This window comes from Silene latifolia, chromosome X (genome assembly GCF_048544455.1).
Source record: "Silene latifolia isolate original U9 population chromosome X, ASM4854445v1, whole genome shotgun sequence".
NCBI classification, from domain to species: Eukaryota; Viridiplantae; Streptophyta; class Magnoliopsida; order Caryophyllales; family Caryophyllaceae; genus Silene; species Silene latifolia.
In genome coordinates, this window is record NC_133537.1 from 340,229,586 (window position 1) to 340,251,685 (window position 22,100).

The 22,100-nt window shown below is 38.4% G+C and overlaps 2 protein-coding genes across 3 annotated transcripts; one reads left to right on the top strand and one right to left on the bottom strand.

The window, feature by feature from the left end:
* Positions 1–990: 990 nt before the first annotated feature.
* On the top strand, positions 991–9,589 carry LOC141619389 (uncharacterized). 2 transcript variants are annotated; one of them, XM_074436407.1, is made up of 13 exons: positions 991–1,490; positions 2,484–2,551; positions 2,784–2,867; positions 2,949–3,242; positions 3,976–4,115; positions 5,893–5,980; positions 6,254–6,436; positions 7,033–7,194; positions 7,948–8,141; positions 8,356–8,506; positions 9,149–9,314; positions 9,399–9,487; positions 9,531–9,551. In XM_074436407.1, exons 1-12 carry the CDS (start codon positions 1,121–1,123, stop codon positions 9,467–9,469), a joined length of 1,971 nt encoding a protein of 656 aa, XP_074292508.1. In that variant the 5' UTR covers positions 991–1,120; the 3' UTR covers positions 9,470–9,487; positions 9,531–9,551. The 2 variants fall into 2 exon arrangements, with proteins under 2 accessions (XP_074292508.1, XP_074292507.1); XM_074436406.1 differs by having other exon boundaries at positions 9,399–9,589.
* A 160-nt stretch (positions 9,590–9,749) lies between these two features.
* Positions 9,750–12,145, bottom strand: LOC141619390 ((S)-8-oxocitronellyl enol synthase CYC2-like). Its single transcript, XM_074436408.1, has 2 exons — positions 11,842–12,145; positions 9,750–11,161 (listed from the first exon to the last, which is right to left on the bottom strand). Exons 1-2 carry the CDS (start codon positions 11,878–11,880, stop codon positions 9,995–9,997), a joined length of 1,206 nt encoding a protein of 401 aa, XP_074292509.1. The 5' UTR covers positions 11,881–12,145; the 3' UTR covers positions 9,750–9,994.
* Between the last annotated feature and the right edge of the window lie 9,955 nt (positions 12,146–22,100).

Consider the following 22,100-nt stretch of genomic DNA (forward strand, 5'->3'; position numbering starts at 1 on the left):
ATGGCTGCCATCAATGAGAATTTGTGCTTTCTCTAATATATGTGGGGAGTATTTTATTGAAAGGGGAAGATTGATAAAACTTGGAGGGAGTATGTCTTTTTATGCTTTTCTATTTTTCAAATTTAGATTCATAATCATAGAATTTGTAACACTTACTCTAATATTAAAAGTAATTCCCCTTTCTTTCTACCTTTTTTTTTTGGGTGACGGAGGAACTCGCAGCTGCTACCTTAGGTGCGCACTGGGTAACCCTCGGGTATACGAGATAGCCTGCAAACCTCGTAAATCAGGTAAGCCACCGGAAAGTGTGACATGCTCGAAGTCTATTAGGTATGGACCCATGCCAATAATGCTCCGCAAGATTTGCTCTTGGGGAGGTTTGAACCCGGGTCTCCTGGGAATTTCACCCAAGTTTTAAGAACTAGACTCCGGTCTTTGTGTATAAAGAATATGTAAAAATTTAATTAGAACTGAATGAATATAATTTATTTGTGATAGTGTTTTATGCATCGAAATTAAATCCGTATTTTAAGTATATATCTTGATCTTGATTTATATAGAGTGTCATGTGCCAAATTAAAATAAGCTAAGGGTGTCATGCCATGTATCAATTCTCATTTATTTCTTTATTAAAATGAATAAAATTGTAATAATTATAAATTCTTTTGTTTCCTTATTAGAATATGTGTGATTTTGGAGGAAAAATATTGGATAGACGTATTCTTTTAGTTTATTGGGGATGACCCGTAAAAATGTATGTTCATCATTTATTATTTACGGTTTTATGCCGTAAATATACCACATGAAAAATATTACTCCCATATAAATGAAGTGGGTTAAAGATGTAGAGGTGTTGAAGTGAATTGGGTTATAAAATAGTTGGTTTTGAGACAATTTGAGAATAAATAAACATCCCGACAGGCAACAAGATAAACCCTACACCGGCTAACCTTTGGTCAAAACCGCCTCACCAACTAAAAAACAACACCATAGACCCATCGAACCTCAGCTTATCGAAACTAATATCTCGATCAAAATTGAAGACATACTAATAGAAGATAAACCCTCCAAAAAACCACCCTGAAAAACCAACGGTCAAAAAAGCTCAACACCGGTAACAATGGCGGTCGCCGGCAACATCGCCACCAATTCTCTCTCCAGAACCATCTCCCTTCTCCCTCCATCATCACCATTTTCGCAATCCTTCAATTTCTCTTTCCTTCTCTCTCCTACTTCTTCTCCTCTCCTTCTCTCCACTAAAACTTTCTCTCTCCCCCGTTTTCGCGCCTCGGTTCTTCGTTCTCCAGGTAATTTTCAGCAAAACGACGACGTCGAAGACGAAGATGAAGACGAAGAATTTGTCGAGTATGAAGGCTATGAGAGCGAAGCTACTGATGAAAACTTCGTAATTGATGAAGATGAGCTTGAAGCTGAAGCTAGGGTTTTGGTTCAAGAGTTTTCGAGGTCTCTTTCTCGTGAATTGACCATTGGTACGCTTGATTTCTAGTTTTAATTTGACCTAATTTTACTCAATTGTGTAGGAAATTATGTGATTAATTGAAAGCGCGAATATTATCGTTTCAATTCTGAAGTTTTCGAGGCCTGTTTTGCTTGAATTCACCATTAATACGTTTAATTTTAGCTTTTTAGTCCTTGATTTTAATCAATTATGTAGAATGTTTATGTGTAATGATGATTAATTGAAATGCGCGAATGTTATCCCTTCAATCTGCGTTCACCATCTAATTCATTTAATTTTAGCTTTTTAGTCCTTTATTTTAATCAATTATGTAGGATGTTTCTCTGTAACAATGATTTAAATTGAAAAGCGCGAATGTTATCGCTTCAATCCAGAAGTTTCTGAGGCCTGTTTATGTTGAGTTGACCGTTTGCTTTAATTTTGTGTGATGACGATTAATTGAATACCGTGAATGTTATGGCTTCAGTTCAGAAGTTATCGAGACCTGTTTCTCTTTAATTATATAGCTATTTAGTCCATTATTTTTAATGATGAGTAATTGAAAACCGCGAATATTAGTGATTGAATCAAAAAGTTTTCGACGCCTGTTTCGCTTGATTTGAGTATTGGTTATGCATTTTACTTTATTATTGTATCTTCTGGTTACAATGTAAAATGTGCATTTAGATTGATTGGTAAGAAGTCGATGTAGTTGAACAAGAGGTATAGGGTTCGATTCCTTGATAATGTACCAATGTTGAAACTCAAGTTGAGAGTTTCAATGGTGCCATGTTGGCAGTGCGACCCAGTGTTGATCGCTAGAGTTTGATAAATTGCTTTCTCTTCTATGGTCGGGTGGTGCAAATTGCTTTCTTAAATGACTGTGTTTAGCTGCTTTAGAGATGCAGTCTCGATTCTAGAGTTTGATAAAACAGAATTTACTTGTAGCTACCCGACTTAGTTGTTTATGTGCCCCTTTGTCATTAAGTACTCACGGTGTTGATTTCTTTGTACACTTCCGCAGAGGATGAGGCGAAGGTTAGCAAAGAAGCAGGAAGAAAGCAGAAAAGCCAGAAGCCTGTGCCTAAAAGTGTGAGTTGCTTTGGCTAGTAGACGACTTAGTTTTTTACTTTGTATCATAATCTGGTCTCGTTTACTCTTACTAAGTCTTGTTGATTTCAGTGTAAAATGTCTGTTTTTTTGGGGATTCTTTGATAGTGAAATGGATCTGTATATGTATACCAGTCAGGCTATCATGAAACTATATAGGTTTGAGGTTAGTTTTTTTTGTTAGTGATATCTTTCTTTTAATTAACTCCCGCAGATACCTGACCATCTTCTCCCAAGGGTTGCTATAGTTGGAAGGCCAAATGTGGGTAAATCTGCATTATTCAACCGCCTTGTTGGGGTACGCTTGTTGCAACTTCTTACCTTTGAGTTCTTACTAGTGTGATTATATCAGTCAATTTTATTCTATTTTTCTCTGTAGGGTAATAGAGCAATTGTGGTAGATGAGCCTGGAGTTACTAGGGATCGATTGTATGGAAGGTCTTATTGGGGGGAGAACGAGTTCATGGTGGTAGACACTGGAGGTGTCGTTACATTATCCAAGTCCCAAGAAGTAGTAGTTGAAGATTTGAATGTATCTACAACTATTGGTATGGAGGGAATCCCATTAGCTGCTAGAGAGGCAGCTGTTGCAAAAATGCCTTCACAAATTGAGAGACAGGCAGCTATAGCTGTTGAGGAATCATCTGTCGTCATATTTTTGGTTGATGGTCAGGTGTGTTCTTTATTAGATTAGCGATTTAGATGTTTCTGGTCTTGCTTTATGTTTCTGTGTTCACATCATTTTATGTAAGAGAGATCTAGCCCGTATGAAATACGAGTATACGACTCATTGCCATCAAAAAGCTGTAAGAAATGATAATTGATACGAGTTTTTCTTTTGGCATCTTTCTTTTTGGTGACAAGTTTTGAGTGAACTATTCTAGGTGATCTTGTAATTTGTTCCTTCAACTTAAGTCTCTTCATGAACTGCACCTCCCTAGTTCCCATTTCTATTAACTAACTGCAAAATTATACGGGTGTTTTATGACCTCCAATATATCTTTGACTAAATTTTTGGTAATCTAGTGCGCTTTTCTAGTGTTCAGCTGCACAAACAGTAATTGTCGTTCAATGTTTCTACTTACCCTGTCTCCTTTTGTAATGATCGATGACCGCCTTCAATTTTTCCTGTGAATATCCTGTCACACTAGGGTCCCGATGACCCGTACGATCAGAATGTTCCTGTCCATAACAATGTTGTATTTTAGTCATCTAGTATTCTTCATCAATGTCGTAAACACGCTGGCAAAATGTTGTATTTTTAAGAGATTTGTTAAGTGATGATGCTAACTCTTCGAAGTTTGAGCATGACAATCTGATTTATAATTTGCATTGAAAAACACAAACATTAAAATGAACAGACCTTTTTTTTTCTCGGGGTTATCTCATTTATAAATTCTGAACAGGCCGGCCTAACTGCAGGTGATGTGGAAATAGCTGACTGGTTACGGAAGAACTATTCAGACAAGAATATTATACTTGCCGTCAACAAGTGTGAGTCTCCAGGTAAAGGGCAAGTCCAAGCTTTGGAATTTTGGTCTTTTGGGTGAGTAATTCATTACCTTCAATCATCTTTGACTTTAGTAGGTCTTTCTGCATCTGTGTTTGCTGAGCTACCTAAACGTGGATGATAAATTTATGTGTGTTAGTGACTCAGACCACTTGGTGAAGCTTACAAAAACAGTTTTGATGATGTTTTGATAAAACTGGAACATGACAGAATTTAACTTGTATCTCTAGTTATATTTGAAGAAGTAAACTGTCAAAGTTAACATTGGTTGATCACAAAACTTCCAAAGTTAATCAGAGACTATAAAAATGGGAGGGAGGTTGTGGAATTTATGACAAGTTTCCGTACTGTACAACCAAGGGTGTCTCAGATGGGAGGGAGGTTGTGGAATTTATGACAAGTTTTCGTACTGTACAACCAAGGGTGTCTCAGATGGGATTATGAAAATAAAGTTTCTGTCTATTTTAAACATAAAAGAGAGTATCATGGTTGACACGAAGGATATTTTACATATATATTACAGGCTTCATTACAAGGACAAATGATTTAAATTTTGTGAGAATTTTCAAAGTTGTTCTATGTTTATGTTTTTTTTAATTGTGTTAGATTCAATGGATTTAATAACTTAATGCTCACATTTTCATGGCTTTAACCATCCTGGCAAATTTGATTCAACTAGTATCTGGGTTAGTCTCTGGCGTTTAATCCTGACCTAGACATTGATGATTTCGCTTGCACAATTGTTCAATCCTTATTCCAGTCTGATTGAAGTACAACAAGTTAGGCAATTCCAGTGTGATTGAAGTACAGCAAGTAATAAAAATATTCGAATTATTGGTAACTATTGAGTGAGATAACTGAAGTTCTCAGATTCTAGCTTAACCATACAAAATATCATCATATATGTTTATCAGACTAAAATTGAGTCATTCTTCGTCATTATTTCGTTTGGTGCTTTGGTCTAGTGTCTACTATCTTAGTCACATATTTATGCGATAATGTGGTCCAAGACCTTGGTAACTGGCTCACTTGTAACGTACTTCCACACGCTTTCTCGAGTCTCCTCTGGAGCGTCAACTACACATTTAGCCGGGAAGGGCTTGTTGGGCATAAGAAAACGCACTATGGATGCTTAATGCGTCCCCCCTAACGATGTGTCAAGGCGTAGACCAGAGGCTAGGATTTAGGGCCATATGAATGAGATTTTTCGTAAAGCGTGGACATGCTATGTTAAGTGCTTTATAAGTTTATATTGCTCCGTCTCGCCCAAGTACTTCATGAGGGTGCAATATAGCTAGGTTTTCTGATATTCTTATTTAAAAACAACAGATTCCGCAAAAAACTTAGGGTGTGTTTGGATTGAGAGATTTGGAGGGAAAGTGAGGGGAGGGAATTGGAAGGATGGGAAATCCATTGTTTGGTTAGCAAAATAAAGGTAGAGTGATTTGGAGGGGAGGGAAAATGGATCCCTCCATTTCCCTCCTACAAGGCAAATTATTTCCCCACCAACATAGACAAGATTTGGAGGGAAAATCATCTCCTCCATTCTCCCTCCCCTCCCCTTCCCTTCCTTTCTCTTCCCTCCTCCTCCCTCCCCTTCTTTTCCCTCCTTTTTTTCTATCCAAACAAGGCCTTAGGGAAGTAAGTTATGCATGTCACAGATTAGTGGATCCTTAAATTTATGAGACAGTTAGATGGCTAAGCATTTATCAGTGTTTTGTTTGAGGCTGATTGTCATATTATGGGTGTCATTCGCTCTATTATTTTATGTGCTCAAACTCAGAATGGCTTTCTTGTTCCATTGGCTTTGTAGGTTTTCACCTCTTCCTATATCTGCTATCTCTGGAACAGGAACTGGAGAGCTTCTTGATCTCGTTTGTTCGGGTCTGACAAAAGTTGAGGTATTCTGTCGATGTCCTTTCCATAGTATCTGGTTTTTAGTTGTGTTGAGGGACTTGGCCAGATTGAATGATTCTTGTGGGGGAGGGGTAAAAGAAAGAAACCAAGAAGGAAAAATAGGAAGAAGAAGATTTGATTAGATGTTTGAGGCTTTGCTGGTTTTTTCCCTACTCTACTAGTCGTCCTGCTTGATGCTTGAGTTATTTGGTTGTACAATTTTTTCGTAACAAACATTTAAGTTATACAATTCACATGTTTCTATTTTGCACATGTAGGAACCAGTTTATCCGGAAGAAGAGGAAAACTATGTTCCCGCTATGGCAATCGTTGGCAGACCAAATGTTGGTAAAAGCAGCATATTAAATGCATTGGTTGGAGAGGACAGGACTATAGTAAGCCCAGTCAGTGGCACCACACGTGATGCTATTGATACCGAATTCACTGGACCAGATGGTCAGGTTTGTTACTTATTATTCTTTTTTGAGTGTTAGGTGGTGTGTTTGTCTGGTGGAGTGGGTTCAATGTTGGTTTAGAATCAGAAAATTTATAGTCAAAAGAATTGTTTTTAACCATTTTCCATAAAAAGTCTGACTACCTGGTTGATTATTGTGAAATTTCATTTTTCAGTTTTCCCTCTCTATTTCTGTTAAGAGACTGAGGCTAGCCAAGGAAACAGTAAAATACATTAGAAATCTCACTTTTCGGTAGTGTTAGGCTATTAGCTCAAGGTGTTCCTTATATCATGCAAAACCTCACACACTTCTCTTTTAGTCTCCAAATCTCCAATGGACAATCTTACAAAAAAATGTGAAACTCTTGTCTTTTTATCGCTCTCTAGTCTCCAGTTTTTGCTTGTACAGCCTAGCATCTGATCACTGGATGTTGCCACTTTTGAGCCTGTCCACTTGTAACTGAGCCCTGTGCCCTCCTGAATCACATCTATGGGAAAGACATCTCAGTGCTCTGTCACCCTCTAAATTACTTACTGCATTTAGTGTTGATGTGGATTGCAGTGATTGATATGCTGAGAAGTCGTAACCTAATATGTTTGCAGAAATTTCGGCTTATTGACACTGCTGGAATCCGGAGAAAATCAACTGTTGCATCTTCTGGGAGCACAACTGAGGCATTGTCTGTTAATCGAGCCTTTCGTGCTATTCGCCGTTCTGATGTTGTAGCTCTTGTAATTGAGGCTATGGCCTGTATTACAGAACAGGTAGTTTTCTACTTTATCATTTTGGATCAGCTAGGTATGTTTATTTACCGTTGACCGTATTAGCGGATTCAAACCTATACGGATTCGGATGATGATTAATGTTAGGCGACCCCAACCTATGTTGGGACTAAGGCTTCTTGTTGTGTATCAGCTAAGTATGTTGGATGTCTTCTCTAATAATGATTATTCTTATGAACGAATGTGAAAACTACAAATATCAATCTTTTGGAATAGCCGAATAGGTTCTTTCTGTATTTCTGTTCTTTATTTATATTTTTTTAAGAGGGCTTTACTTGTATAGTATGGTTGCATTGGTTTGAGACGCTATTCTGTACATTCTTTCCTGGTTGCCAAGCATTGGAGACTACACTATTGTAGCTGGGTATATAAAGGAAGGGATCAATAGTTAGTTTTATTATCTTAGGTCATCTGATCGTAGTTAACCCTTAAACCCTAAATTTCCTCCTGGTCTTGCTACAGCACTGTTTCATCCAGGGGAATACATCTCTTTTATGATCTTGTTGTTAGCTTGCTTGTCAACACTTTTCAAAGAACATGCTAGTAGTAGCTGACGATCATTTTAGAGTTTATACTGTAGAGTGTTGCTCTTTTTCTTTTCTTTTTTTCCCAATGTACTTTGATTCTTCTTGTCATAACCTAAAACTAAAAATGTCAATGTGTAAGTAGGCGAGACAGTTTTTGTATTGCTTTTGTTTGCACCGATGTCAATTGTCGCCTTTCTCTATTTTTCAGGATTACAAGATTGCAGAACGAATTGAGATGGAAGGGAAGGCCTCTTTAATAGTTGTGAACAAATGGGATACTATACCGAATAAGAATCAGGAGACAGCAACAATATATGAGCAAGATGTTCGACGGAAGCTCCGCAATCTTCATTGGGCACCCATTGTTTATGCAACTGCAATAACTGGACAGAGTATAGACAAGTATGAACTAAAAACTGTCCCCTAAGGTCCCTTAATTAGTCTTTTATCATGAGCTTAAGACCATATTCTTAACAGGTGTTACATTACATATACTGTCCTGAAGCTTGTACAATAAGTTTTAAAACTAGGGTAGTAGGCTCGTGTAGGATGTTTATCGAATCAGCTGCTTGTCCCTGGTAAAGTATCTTAATCCTGGCTTCTTTGATGTTTCTAGGATTATTGTTGCCGCTAATATAGTTGAGAAAGAACGGTCAAGAAGGCTTAGCACTGCCACGTTGAATCAAGTGGTTCGAGAGGCTGTAGCTTTTAAAGCTCCACCAAGGACCAGGGGTGGAAAGAGAGGCCGTGTTCTTTATTGTACTCAGGTATTAATTTGATACAAAGCCTATATTTTTTATTTTTAGTAAAACTGTAACTATCACAAAATTATATTATTGCGGCTAATTTTCTGCTTTGGTCATTCTATCATGATGTCTAAACTCCGTAGAAGTGAAAAAACTTGGTAGAGTAGAACATCACTGTGGTTCCATGAGTTAGTAAACAACAGTGCTCTTATTTGTACACCATTTGTCTAATTCTAAGCCCTTGGGCTCTATGTTGATTACTTAAACTCTGTATACATCATATATGTCCGCGTGTCACTAATCACAAGTCACAATGCTGCAGAACGCAGATAGCCGTTTATAACATGAAACAGAGAATTGGTATAGAAGTTTCAAATGAACGATAATCAGTAAACAGTTTTTGCTATCGATCTTAAAGTTAAAACTCATACTGCTGAGCAGTGAGGATGCCTGTTGAATTGCGTTGTATTATTCTTCAGCAGTGTATTCTCGTCTTCTTGTTTAAAATTGGTTCTAATTCCTCTATGAATTTAAAAATGTTGGGTCTTTTGTCAGTCAAAACCCTTTAGTAACATTACTGCAATTCCGCTACACCGATGATATTTGCTATAGATTGGTAATTTACCTTTAGGAAGATTGTCTGATCTCCATCTTTGTTGACAGGCTGCTATTAGACCTCCAACGTTTGTTTTCTTCGTGAATGACGCAAAACTCTTCCCTGACACATATCGGCGTTATATGGAAAAGCAATTGCGTTCTGATGCCGGGTTTTCTGGTACACCAATCAGACTTTTGTGGCGAAGTAGAAGGAAATCAGCAAACGATTCAGGTTATTGTTTGTATTATCATTTGAATGATTCTATGTCCATATCGAGTTCATGAGAAAACTGATACTCCAATGCATACTCTACAGGTAGCAGCAATTCAACGAAGACACGTCCAAAACTTCAGTCAAATCGCAGAAAAGAAACAGTTGCTGCCTGATAGTTTCTCGTTCCCAAGTTTCAGGAGGGCTGTGACTAATTCCAGTCAAGAATTTGGATTCCTGAGAACAGCGATGAAGATTTGGATGAAGATTAGATTTCCCAGAACAGCGATGATGATTTGGATTCCTGAGAATGCGTTCAAGATTTGGATTCCTGAGAACTGTAAACTAGGGTCGAAGATTGTAACTATACTTCCGAGTTCCTACTTCTTAGGTAAGATCTTATGAGCAAAATTACTTCGATTGTATTTACAATTTGATGCACTTGTTCATTCAATCTGTAAATAAACATGCTTGCACTTTTTATTTAAGACAGAGGAATTACATATTACCATAAAAAAACTACAGAAATTTCGACCAAAACCCGACATTAAACGAGACAATCCATTTTCGGAAGCCACAAAGAAATCTTACTGTAATACAAACCAGCAAGCAAAATTAAGGCCAGCATTCTTCCCACCAACAAGAAAGCACAAAATACAATAGCACATAGTACAGTAATACATGATCAACCTGTTTTCGTCTTATGGAACAATCTTATAAGCTTTCATCTTGTCTATCCAAGAAATGAAAGCATTCTTAGTGTTCCGAAACCCTAAGAATCCATGTTCCTTGCTCTTGTTCATACTATCCAATGGGGCCTCCACTCCGAGAATCACATCCACAAACCACCAATTCCCGACTTCCTCCAGCTTTGTCGGAGTCAAACCATTTTCTCTCACAATATCTTCCCACGCTCCTTCCTTCCCTTTCATCCATTCAGCGATGCTAAAATTCCCCTCAGTTTCATCAAACTCCGCAAACTCCACCCCAAATTGCTCGGCTAATACCTTCCACAAATGCTTCCACTTGAATACATCCCCATTGCTACAATTAAACGCCTCATTTTTACCATACGAATCAACTGAAGCCCAAATTTGATGCTCGGCTACCAAATCAGCATCCGATGCCTGAGAGTAACACTCCCAAGCAGCTTTCGACCCTGGAAACTTCAGTGGCACCCCTACATGCTTACACACTGCTGCATACACACACAATGTACCCACAATGTTCATCAAACTATACGGTGAAAACCCAAATATAGTCGTAGGACGGTGGACCGACCAAGTTAACCCATCCTTGTTAGCCACTTCCTCCTCCAATATATCCTCCAACGTATAATAAAAATTCGGCACAGGCAATCTAGGCATGTCCTCGGTAAAAGGCGGCTCAATCTCGACATTAAGCTTCTTCAGTTCCTCGCGTGTTGAACTATCAAATGGTCCAACGTAATGCTTCAGCCCCGTCTGCAAGCAAATATGCTTGAGATTCGTGGCGGTGGGGACCACCGCCTTGAGAACATTCCGAAACATCCGACCATTCACCTCGCAGTTCTCCACCTCAGACTTACAATTGGCCCACGTGACATAAAACACGTGGTTGACATCAGTAAGCGGGGAGAGCTTGGCAACGGTGTCATCTTGATCTGAAATGTCACATTGAATGTATTCAATCGGATGATCCGAATTCCAATTGGGCCTCGGCCTGCGGGCCAACCCGTACACCTTCCATGGGCCCCCTGGCGTGTCGGCCAGGGGTAGGATTTCTGCTAGACTGTTACCGACTATGCCGGTCACCCCTACGATCAGAGCTACGCTTGGGTAGGTTTTCGTCGTCGTCGCCCCCAATTCATCTGTGTCGTCTAATTTCTTCTGTAATTCAGGAATTAAATGCAATACATTCGTATAATTAGTAAAATCAATCTGAATAATTTCTGTAAATCAGAAATTAAATGCAACACATTCTTATAATTTTAATTAGTAAAGTCAATCTGAATTTTTCTTATGTAATTCAGGAATTAAATGCAATACATTCGTATAATTAGTAAAATCAATCTGAATAATTTCTGTAAATCAGAAATTAAATGCAACACATTCTTATAATTAGTAAAGTCAATCTGAATTTTTCTTATGTAATTCAGGAATTAAATGCAATACATTCGTATAATTAGTAAAATCAATCTGAATAACTTCTGTAAATCAGAAATTAAATGCAACACATTCTTGTAATTAGTAAAGTCAATCTGAAGTTTTCTTACGTAATTAGTAAAATCAATCTGAATTAACTATATCTGGGATACTCGTTTCGACTTAATCATTTATTTACCTTCGATTAAAATATTTCTTGAGAAGAATAATGAGAAGTGAATAAATGATCTTGTATTAGTGTACTTCGTACAACATAATTGATGTCTCTCCGTCTCAATCATTTGTTTACCTTTGATTAAAAAACCGTCACAAAGACTAAAAAGGTAAACAAATGATTGAGACGGAGGGAATAATTTTGACATTGTAATTAAGGTAAGTGGAGGAGGGAGAGAGAGAGAGATGACCTTGGCAGCGCCGATAGCACCAGCCCACCACCAGCTCATGGTATGGATGTAGAGATAGATCGATGGAAGATGGTGATGATGATGATAACGATGATTTTGATGATGATGATGAAGGAGAAGATGGAAGGGAGGAAAGGTGGATATGATCGCGGCAAATATAATAATATAAACAAATGTGAATTAATAATGGTGGTAGTAAAATGGGAAGATAGAAGAGACGTGCGGTGCTTGCTGTCAAATTGATGAGAGTGTGTCGTCGTCACTTACGAGCTGGTGACGGTTAAATGATTGAATTGGTCGAGTTGTAATCTATCGCATTTTGTTGTCACAAATATATCTATCTATCTATCTATCTATATTAATAAAGGAAGCTTTTTCCGAGCGATTACAGAGAGTCCAAACTATATAAACTACGTTAATTATAAAATAATAAAAAGCTTGGTAATTAGATAGGGAATACAAGATAATAATATTGACGTATTGAAGGTTGACATAAAGTAAAATTCTACTACCAAAGTACCAATGTCATTGTATTTGTGTATTTATATGTCCCCTTTCCAAATTGTCAGCCAATCTGCCACAATATCGTTACTTTGTCCTGCGTATTTTTACTATTTTCCTATGGCTTTTTCTTAAAACATAGATGAATGTACTACCCGTATTACTTTATTTGTAGTGATAGTTATTATGAATTTGTGTGTGTTATACTTTGATGTGTTTGAATGTGTTTTTCATTTGATTCATCGATACTTGAATTTAATCACCGTATATTATTTGCAGGTTCAATGATAGTTTTATACGGTGATGATAGCTTTGGAATTATGTATCAACTATTAGTCTATGACTCAAGAGGTATTTCTAAACTTTAAGGTTTACATATTTATTTTGTTATTTATTGGCATCATACATCAGTGACCAGTTATTACTCGGTACATGAGATTGTATATATACGCCAATTAATTCAAATGACATTACTCTTTTGATGTGTAGTCGGATCTAGGATTATTAACCGATGCAGAGGTTGAGTCAATCCCTTTTTGGAGTTCAAATCCGGGCTGGTTCGAGTCAACGTGGGGTCAAACTCTCGATAGCCTCGATTGTTTGAGTGTGCAGGATAATTTCCTAGACCTTTCTTCCATCATCTAAGGAATTCTCTTGCTTGGTCGAAGCAGAAGACGGCTGAACAGACTACTATTTTGCATAAAGAGAGTCAGATAGGCTAGGTTCATCTCTAACGACTATAATTGGTGTTCATTATTACCCATGAATATGAGTTACTTAAGATCCGTTTTTTTTTTCTTGAGAACGCAAATTAAGATTGATCTTACGATCTTACTTCAGTTACTTGCTACCCTATGATTCTGATTTGTTTTTTTTTTCTTTTTGTGCTGTGCAGTATAGTCAATACTTTAGAAAATTTGGCATTACAAGAGGTACGCATGTTTTTCGTATTCATAATTTACTAAAGTTTATTTACAAGACTAATTTTTCCACCATCTTAAACGATATGTGGGTCGGAGAATCTCATACATGAAGCCAGGGGAAAAAGGATTATACGATAATGACCATTGGTTACTTTAAAGACGTCTAATATAACTAATATAACGATCTTCTTTTTTTTTTTTTTTGAAAAAAACTAATATAACGATCTTCTAGACGATCTTATTGTATGTACCTATGACTCCAATGTTATATAATAGTATACTTTAATGCACTTGGTTCACCATTCAACTATTCTTCATTGTTTTCACGTAATTTTTTTTTATTAACTCATACACTTGATATTGATTGTTCTTTGTTTTGCTTTTTTTTTTTCAGCACAATTACATACTTTTCTCATTCCTTTTACCTCATTGTGGTATCTCCTTTCTTGGTGTCTCGCATCTTATATTGTACTTTTGTTTATTGTAAGCTTTGTAACATATTTAAAATATCTAATTGACAAGGTTTTGTTTACAGGTGTTTACGACAATTATTCTTTGCTTAGCGCCTTAGCAATCAAAGTTGCAACCATCAATAACAAAGGAAATATATAGTTCTTTTTGACACTAAGAACCAGATGTTTTTTATTTTATTTTGCACTCCGTATTGAATAAATGTTTTTATGGGGTAATTTTATTTTTGCTAAAGGCAACTTTCCAGTATTCAACATGTAACAATCGTGGAATTGTTGTGTTACATTTTCTTCGTTTTGACAAATGAACTTTATTTGACTAACTTCTTATCTGAGACGTTTTTTTATAAGCAAACGTGATAAATAAGTACTCCCTTCGTCCCAGTTAATAGTTTATATTTACTTTATTTTTTCCCAACAAAATATTGTTGTTGTTTGTTTCCATAATTGGAAATAGAATTAGCATCAGAGACAGAGAAAGAAGCAAGTCAGTGTGGATGTTGTTGTTGATGGGAGTTGATTTTCGAAAGAAGCAAACGACTCTTACTAACTCCCATCTCTCTCCATGCCTCACTCTTACAAACAGTTTCATACTAACACAAACTCTAAAAGGATAGTAAAATTCATTACAATTCAATGATAAAGTACTTTTCTTTCTTTATCAAAATAAATAAATAAATTACAATGACAAATTTGTGCAGAGTATGTGTAACGTTTTTATATGAAAATTTTGTGCAGAGTAATAGTTTAGCATATATTTCACCTTATCATATATTACAAGGCATGTTAACAATAAACGTGTTTCTAAAGAAATTATTTTTTTATTTCTTTTTTAGGAGTTGAATTTTCAAGCTATTTAGACAACCCGATTGGAATCTATGAAGTGCTTAATATACAAAAAATATTTTTCATAATATTCAAGTCCTACGATAAGATTTCACTACAATTCACATTAAAGATGGTTTAAAGAATTACTAGACGTAACACGTTACCAACTCTTAATTACAATATTATACCATACACGATAGATCACTACAAATAGGCCCGTGCATCGCACGGGCATTAAATCTAGTATATATAATGATGGGGCATATTCTGCACCGCTGACCAAATCAACATATCGAGCAAGGTCAAGGGTATCCACAGCAAAGTCAACGACTTAGACAGTCTAGCCGATGCAATCCATCGGCCTGTCACCTGGGTCTCGGCCAGACAACTAGCCAGCCGGGACACATATCCGCGTACTCATATCCAAGACCCCTCGGCCAGCCTGCCATAGGTCCATCGGCCGAGGGTAGAACGGTTTTTCCACCTGCTAGCCACTTGGCCACTACGTGACAAAAGGTGAAAGTTTATAAATACTCCTCAACCTTCATTGAGGAAAGGATCCACAACAAATTGACCTAATAACCACTATTCATCTGGTAATATCTTCCTTATCTCTCTACAATACACGTTTAGTCAAGTAACACATACTTAGCCCTTTAAGTTTACTGACTTGAGCGTCGGAGTGAGTACGCTCGGCAAAAGCCGAGCCCTCAGTTTGTTCATCGTTTCAGGAGAGATCAAAGGAGGATTCAAGCAAAGACGTCATTCTACAGCTACGAGTGGTAACAAATATCTGCTCTGGAATTACACTCGGAACAATTGGCGCCGTCTGTGGGGAAAGCTCCCCGATCACTTCCCTAACAGCTTCTTCGGCCATATCCCGGAATTTAGCGCACATGTTGGGAAGCATGACGGTTTGGAGCGTCTCAATGTCCTCCTCCTTTTGCCTGATGATGGCCTCTTTGCTCCGAATCACCTCCGCCTGGGCCTTAAAAAGGTCCCTGGATTCGTTCCTCTGCTGGAGATAGAGGTCGGCATGCCTCTGAACAAGGTTACACTTCCCTGCCAGCGGTAGAAGCTGTCTCCTTCCTCTTACGGACGAGGGGAGAATCTTCCTTGTCAGAGTCCCCCTCATCAAGAATATCAACAATCTCCACCGTCTTTTTCTTAGGGGGGATGGGAGGTGGAACCGGTGTCGACGCCGTCGCCGCCGAAGACTTCGTTTTCCGCGTCCGACGCACTACGCCGCTAACAACCTTCGCCTGGGCCTCCTCCATGCTCAAGCCCTTCAGCCGTTGTTCCATAAGATCATTCGGCGACGTCCTGCGGTCATGAGCTAGAGCCTTGGGATGCAAGTTAGCAACGGTTTTATCTTTGTGCAGCCCCATTCTCCGGAGGATATCCTCAGACAGGTCCGGTCCAAAGTGGTCTGCGAAAGAAACAAAGCAAGAGTTAAGTAGAAGAAATAAATCAAAGTTCGAGAAACAGGAACGTTGAGAATGGTAATGGGCCTCACACCGACCCCACTCACCCTGTGCTAGGGCCGGTATGAGGCCGACATGGCATAGCGGCTCATCCTGAAGAATGATCTGCGTCGGGGGAATCCATCTTTTCGGCACCCCACTCTTGTCCACCTCAAAAAGCCTCATCGCCAGCTTCTCATCCTCCTTAAGAGGGACCCTGCTGGCATCCATTTTGAGCTTCTTCCGGGTGACCCATCTGTCGTGCTCCGCATTAGTCTCACACCGCAAATTAACTCGGTGCTGGAAGGAGCGGGGCAGCGGATAGTCATCCGGCACCTTAACGTACACCCACCGACCTTGCCAGTCCTTGCAAGAAGAAAGTTTGTCAACAGAGACATAACCCGGCTCCATTTGCACACTGTGCCATCCGACGCGGCCAGAGAATGGTTTGAGATGGTGAAGCCGGCGGAATAAGTTCACCGTTGGGGCCTCTCCCTTGAAGAGACAGAGCCAGACGAAGCCGATTATGGTCCTCATAGCCAACGGGTGCAGTTGGGCAACGACAACGTTCATGGCTCTAATGATGGCCATAACGTTCCCATTCAGCGGAAACCGGAGCCCATACTCCAAATGCCGCATGTATACGCCGGTGTGGCCCGGTGGAGGGCAACAGACGGCCTGAACCTCCTCAGGGATAACAATTTTGTATCCCCTACCGAAGAAAAAATGGCCCTCGAAAAATGTCTCGCCGGAACAACTGGCGAGCTTATGAGTCCAAGTGCGGTCAAGACGGACCTTACAGGCGTCGCCGTGATCCATGACGTACTGTCTCCCCACACTAGGACGAGACCTTTCCGCATCATCACCGAAGTCATCACCCAAATCACCAAAGGAATCATCATCCTCCCATTCCTCCAGAATTTGAGGATCAACTTCAGGAGAAGGAGACCTAGGGCCCCCCGACGCAGGTTTACTAGGTCCAGCACCAGCAGAAGACATGTTCGCAACAAATACTAACAAAATAGAAGAAGATTTGTTTGTTTACCTTGAAGAAAAACACTCGCCGGATCGAAGACTGAAGATTGGAAGAAAGGGAAGCCCTTGAAAGTTTAGAAAGATGAAGATTTTGGAGAAAATTTGAGAAAATGAAATTGGTGGCCAAAATCACGGAATAACTGCCCTATTTATAGGGAAAAGCCCATGAAGAAGGACCAATCAGGGCACAGCCCATGAAGCGTCAACCAATCAGCGAACAGACGCGTGTCAGACATGCAACCACGGAATGTCAATCAATGCAACAGTGACCAAGCGTATTCAATACGCCCATTCACATCTCTTCGCCTGTTCATCTTCCTCAACAAATTCCTAGGTACCCGCTCTCCGCCGGCCGCATGATCAACCAAGCTAGGAAGCACCGGCCGGGGGCAATCAAAAACAACCGGCACTCTCGGCCCTAGTCTCGGCCAGCGTCACATTCTTTTCCACATCGGATGCCCTTTACGCATCCATGTGGAGGGGGGATATGGTACGGCCTAACAAGAACCACGCCGATGCATCAGAAGAAGCTGATACCAGAAATTTTGCAAAAATACTTACGCAGAATATACGCTCAACATACATCGGAGCCCATACCACGGCATAGACTACGCTGGGGGCAAATTGATGGGGCATATTCTGCACCGCTGACCAAATCAACATATCGAGCAAGGTCAAGGGTATCCACAGCAAAGTCAACGACTTAGACAGTCTAGCCGATGCAATCCATCGGCCTGTCACCTGGGTCTCGGCCAGACAACTAGCCAGCCGGGACACATATCCGCGTACTCATATCCAAGACCCCTCGGCCAGCCTGCCATAGGTCCATCGGCCGAGGGTAGAACGGTCTTTCCACCTGCTAGCCACTTGGCCACTACGTGACACAAGGTGAAAGTCTATAAATACTCCTCAACCTTCATTGAGGAAAGGATCCACAACAAATTGACCTAATAACCACTATTCATCTGGTAATATCTTCCTTATCTCTCTACAATACACGTTTAGTCAAGTAACACATACTTAGCCCTTTAAGTTTACTGACTTGAGCGTCGGAGTGAGTACGCTCGGCAAAAGCCGAGCCCTCAGTTTGTTCATCGTTTCAGGAGAGATCAAAGGAGGATTCAAGCAAAGACGTCATTCTACAAGCTACGAGTGGTAACAAATATCTGCTCTGGAATTACACCCGGAACATATATATAAAAGAGGCTTTTTTCAGGCAATTCTAGAGACTCCAACTTTATAAAGCCACCTAATTAATTTTTATTTAAAATCTATCTATAAATTGTATGAATTAATTAATACGGAGTAGAGTACTATGCATACTAAACAACTACATTAAACGTTAAAATTTTATCATAATACTTTACCAAACCCCTAAACTTATACAAATACTATAATTAATCACCAACTTTTATCTTCTTAAATTAGAATCCTAAATCAAAGCAATAACAATTTTTCTAATTATATAAGCAACCTTCCACGTACATAACTTTCCAACATTCACGTTTTTTCATTGTTTCTTTGTATATGTTACGTAGCTGGTTGTTTAATTGTTTCTTTGTATATGTTGCGTAGCTTTTATCCAATGATATACAGTTTCTTTTTCTTTTAGAAGTGATAGTAACTATTGTATTTAGAATGTTAGCTCTTCTGCATATTCAATATTAATGTTTTGTTTATTTTTCTATGACAGTAGACCGAAGACGAAAAACAATGGATTTAGGCTAATGGTTTTTGGGTAAGCCGACTTTGTTGGATATAAAAGACAGCAGAATATAATGAATGGCTACTTATGTGAATGTGTGGAGAGATTCATAGCTTTGGCCGGGAGATGTTGTGACCTGTGAGGATAATATAAGCCTGACCAGGTCGTCTATATGTTGGATGTGGTGAGAGTATAACCTGTCAGTACGACATCGATTAGCTACCTCTTCTTCAGCAGACTTATCGGTGACATTGGCTTACCCCCAAACGCCGTCTTATAGATCCGGCAACGTAGCGATTTGATCATTAGGATCACTGTGACAACTGCAACACGGTAGTGTCAGATTTTTTCGAGCGATTATAGAGAGTCCACCTCTCATAAAATTCATTAAAGCGTTATAAATCAACCTTTGATATGCTCAGCTGGGGATGGCGGAGCTTATGAAAGAAAAGCTGCTTTTGGAGATGATGTTGTAATTGTTGCGTAGAAGTTTTATGGAACTTTAGGCAGTGATAGAGAAGACAAACATTAATCCTTCTGAGTTTGGGGATATTGTGGTGGGTACAGTTTTAGCCCCGGATTCAGCTAGAGCAATCGAGTGTAAGATGGCAGCGTTCTATGCTGGTTTCCCAGGTCAGTTTGTTTAATTTTCATTGTTCTTGATAGTCAGAGAAGCTGAAATGATTGAAACAGTATATTAATAACTTTATTTGTACATTAGCTATTTATTGTGCTTTCAATTTATTGTTTTTATAGACCCATTTAAGAGACAGCGTGCTTGGATGTATCTCATCAGATTTTGTGATATTATAGACTTGTTGAGAGGCCTTCATCAAATCAATGTGCAAATGCCTAAGAAGAATGCATCAATGGGTGTGGAAATCGATGGGGAAAGTTCATATATGACAACTGCACAACGTCAAAATTATATTGATAAATAACTAATGGAATTCATTTAATGTGATTTACAGGAGAACGAGTTGCAATTGATTTTAAGGAGAGGATGCATAAGAAAGCGGGTTTCTATTTCGCATAAGTGCAAGTTTAAATATATAATTTCAGACGGTCTACAAATTCATCGCGAAAAAACCGGATGATAGGAGTATCTTATGCTTTGATTTTATCTCCGCACCTATTTAAATAATAGGTAGAGATCATAACCGACAAAAGAATGTAGAGATCAATTTCATAGTAGAGATCACACTCTTATAAAATATAGTAGTAGGAGTTATCTAAAGAACCATATATATTAGTGTTGTCTTATGTAACATGTCTAATATAATAGCTAGATGAGTAAGTTTGAAACGTTTATGATGAACTTTTTTTACCTTATAGAGTCACAAAGGGCTGTACTCAGATCAAGAATGTCCCACGAGATTTTGCTTTTGGGGAGGCTTGACCCTGGGTGGTTGGGTCTCCTGGAAATTTCACCAAAATTTTAACCACTAGACTCCACCTTTGCTAGCCGTAACAATGTTTAGTAGAATAAAATGTTAACGTAATTGGCTTACAAGAGATGAGTTTATTTTACGAAAAAATCTTGCGTCCTCCAGGCCGGAGGTCAGTCGTTACTGAATTTATTCTTTAATATTTCAACGTATAAGCATTAACTACTCATCTCGCACAATAAAAATGCATTAGGACGCGTATTTCACTTAACATGGGTCGAATTGTGTCTTTACATGAGCGGGACTTGAGATTTGTAGTAATTTTCTATAACATGACCTTCATCAGTTGTTTATAAAACATAATATTACAAGCGGAGGAGTTTACAAAGAAGATATTTTTTGCATGCATCTTCATATCAATCAATCAAACCAACATCTTATCCCCTTCGATGCTAAGATTGTTATGACTTACAGAATAACAGTGGCAACTCTAAACTACCCATAAGTTTTCGGAAATTATGGAACAACTAACAAATTAAGAACATAAACCAAAGTTGAACAATCAAATAGTCAGTCTTGCAGTATACCAACAACAATCGACGATGCAACATCACGTTATATAGAACATGGTCGAACACTCAAGGTTAGGGTAATGAACTAGATATAGAGATATTAAAACAAAAGAGCAAATGAATTGATGGTTGTCGTAGAAGACTAAGTCAACAGACTATCCGTATACCCCTTTTCGCTCCCAAAGTAGCCACCACTTTTATCCTTGTTACTTTAGCAAAACATTCGATGAAAGTTTCATTTACTATATAACTATATGGTGTTTTACGTAGAGATAACTATCTTAATTTATAAATTACTAAATTATATTCCATTAGAAAATTTATCTATAAATTTGAAAAGTGAAAATTTAAAGGATAAAACTTTAAAATAATTTGTAATTATCCTCTTATTCTAACAAATAAGGATAATCCTGAACGTAACGTGTCAAAGTCTTCCCTTAACTAATTGCGAGCATTGAGCTGGGGGCGATCGATCTACATCTTTCTCTATAGTCCTGGGGCAATTCAAAAGTTAGTAAAACCCCGTGATTTTCGCCGTTGAGGAAAGACTTTAGTTATCCCCTTAAAAATTCCTATTCCTAGAGTCCTTTCATAAACGTAATAAGATAAATTTACCTTATTTGAGTAATTGAAATACAACTTTTACATATCATTCAAAATGATATTAAAAGATCTAAACAATTAGAGGAAAGACAAATTTGAAACCCGTGCAACGCACGGGCACAAAATCTAGTTCTCATTATAGACGGACACAATCCGTCTATACGTATAGACGGATACCATTTCCTCTCACAAAATACCCATTTGCCATAAAGTGGAAAACATATGGGGGTGTCCCACCTTGTCCCCCCAACCCATTTTATTAGAGGTCTTTACCCGTCTGTTCGCCCCACCCGTCTATACCAAGACCTATTGTTTTGTTGTTAGTAGGAAGTGGGGTCGTGTTTTCATATAAATTGGTCGGGTTAATTCGTGTGGCGTGGTCGTGGAATCCACACGAAGATTAGAGATTTAATTTCAACTCATTTTATTTCAGCTTATCTGTATTCAGTTCAGTTCAACTCTTTACATAAATTAACTTTTACCTCAGCCTCATTCAGTTTAATTTAGTCTCATTCAATTTAGTTTAGCCTCATTCAATTTTGTTCAACTCCTCTTAGCTGAAAAGAACGGAGCTTAAGTCTAGATTTTGATTTCGATTCGTTGAGATAAGCGATTTGAAAAAAAAATCATTCAAATTTGTAAAAAATAATCATTTTACGGGTTTTCAAGTATTATTATACGTTGCCAACTTTTTCCCAAAAAAATATCTTTACCATCTCTAAAGATTATTTATTTCACTAAGTTGTTAATATAAATTATTCCAAGAATTTC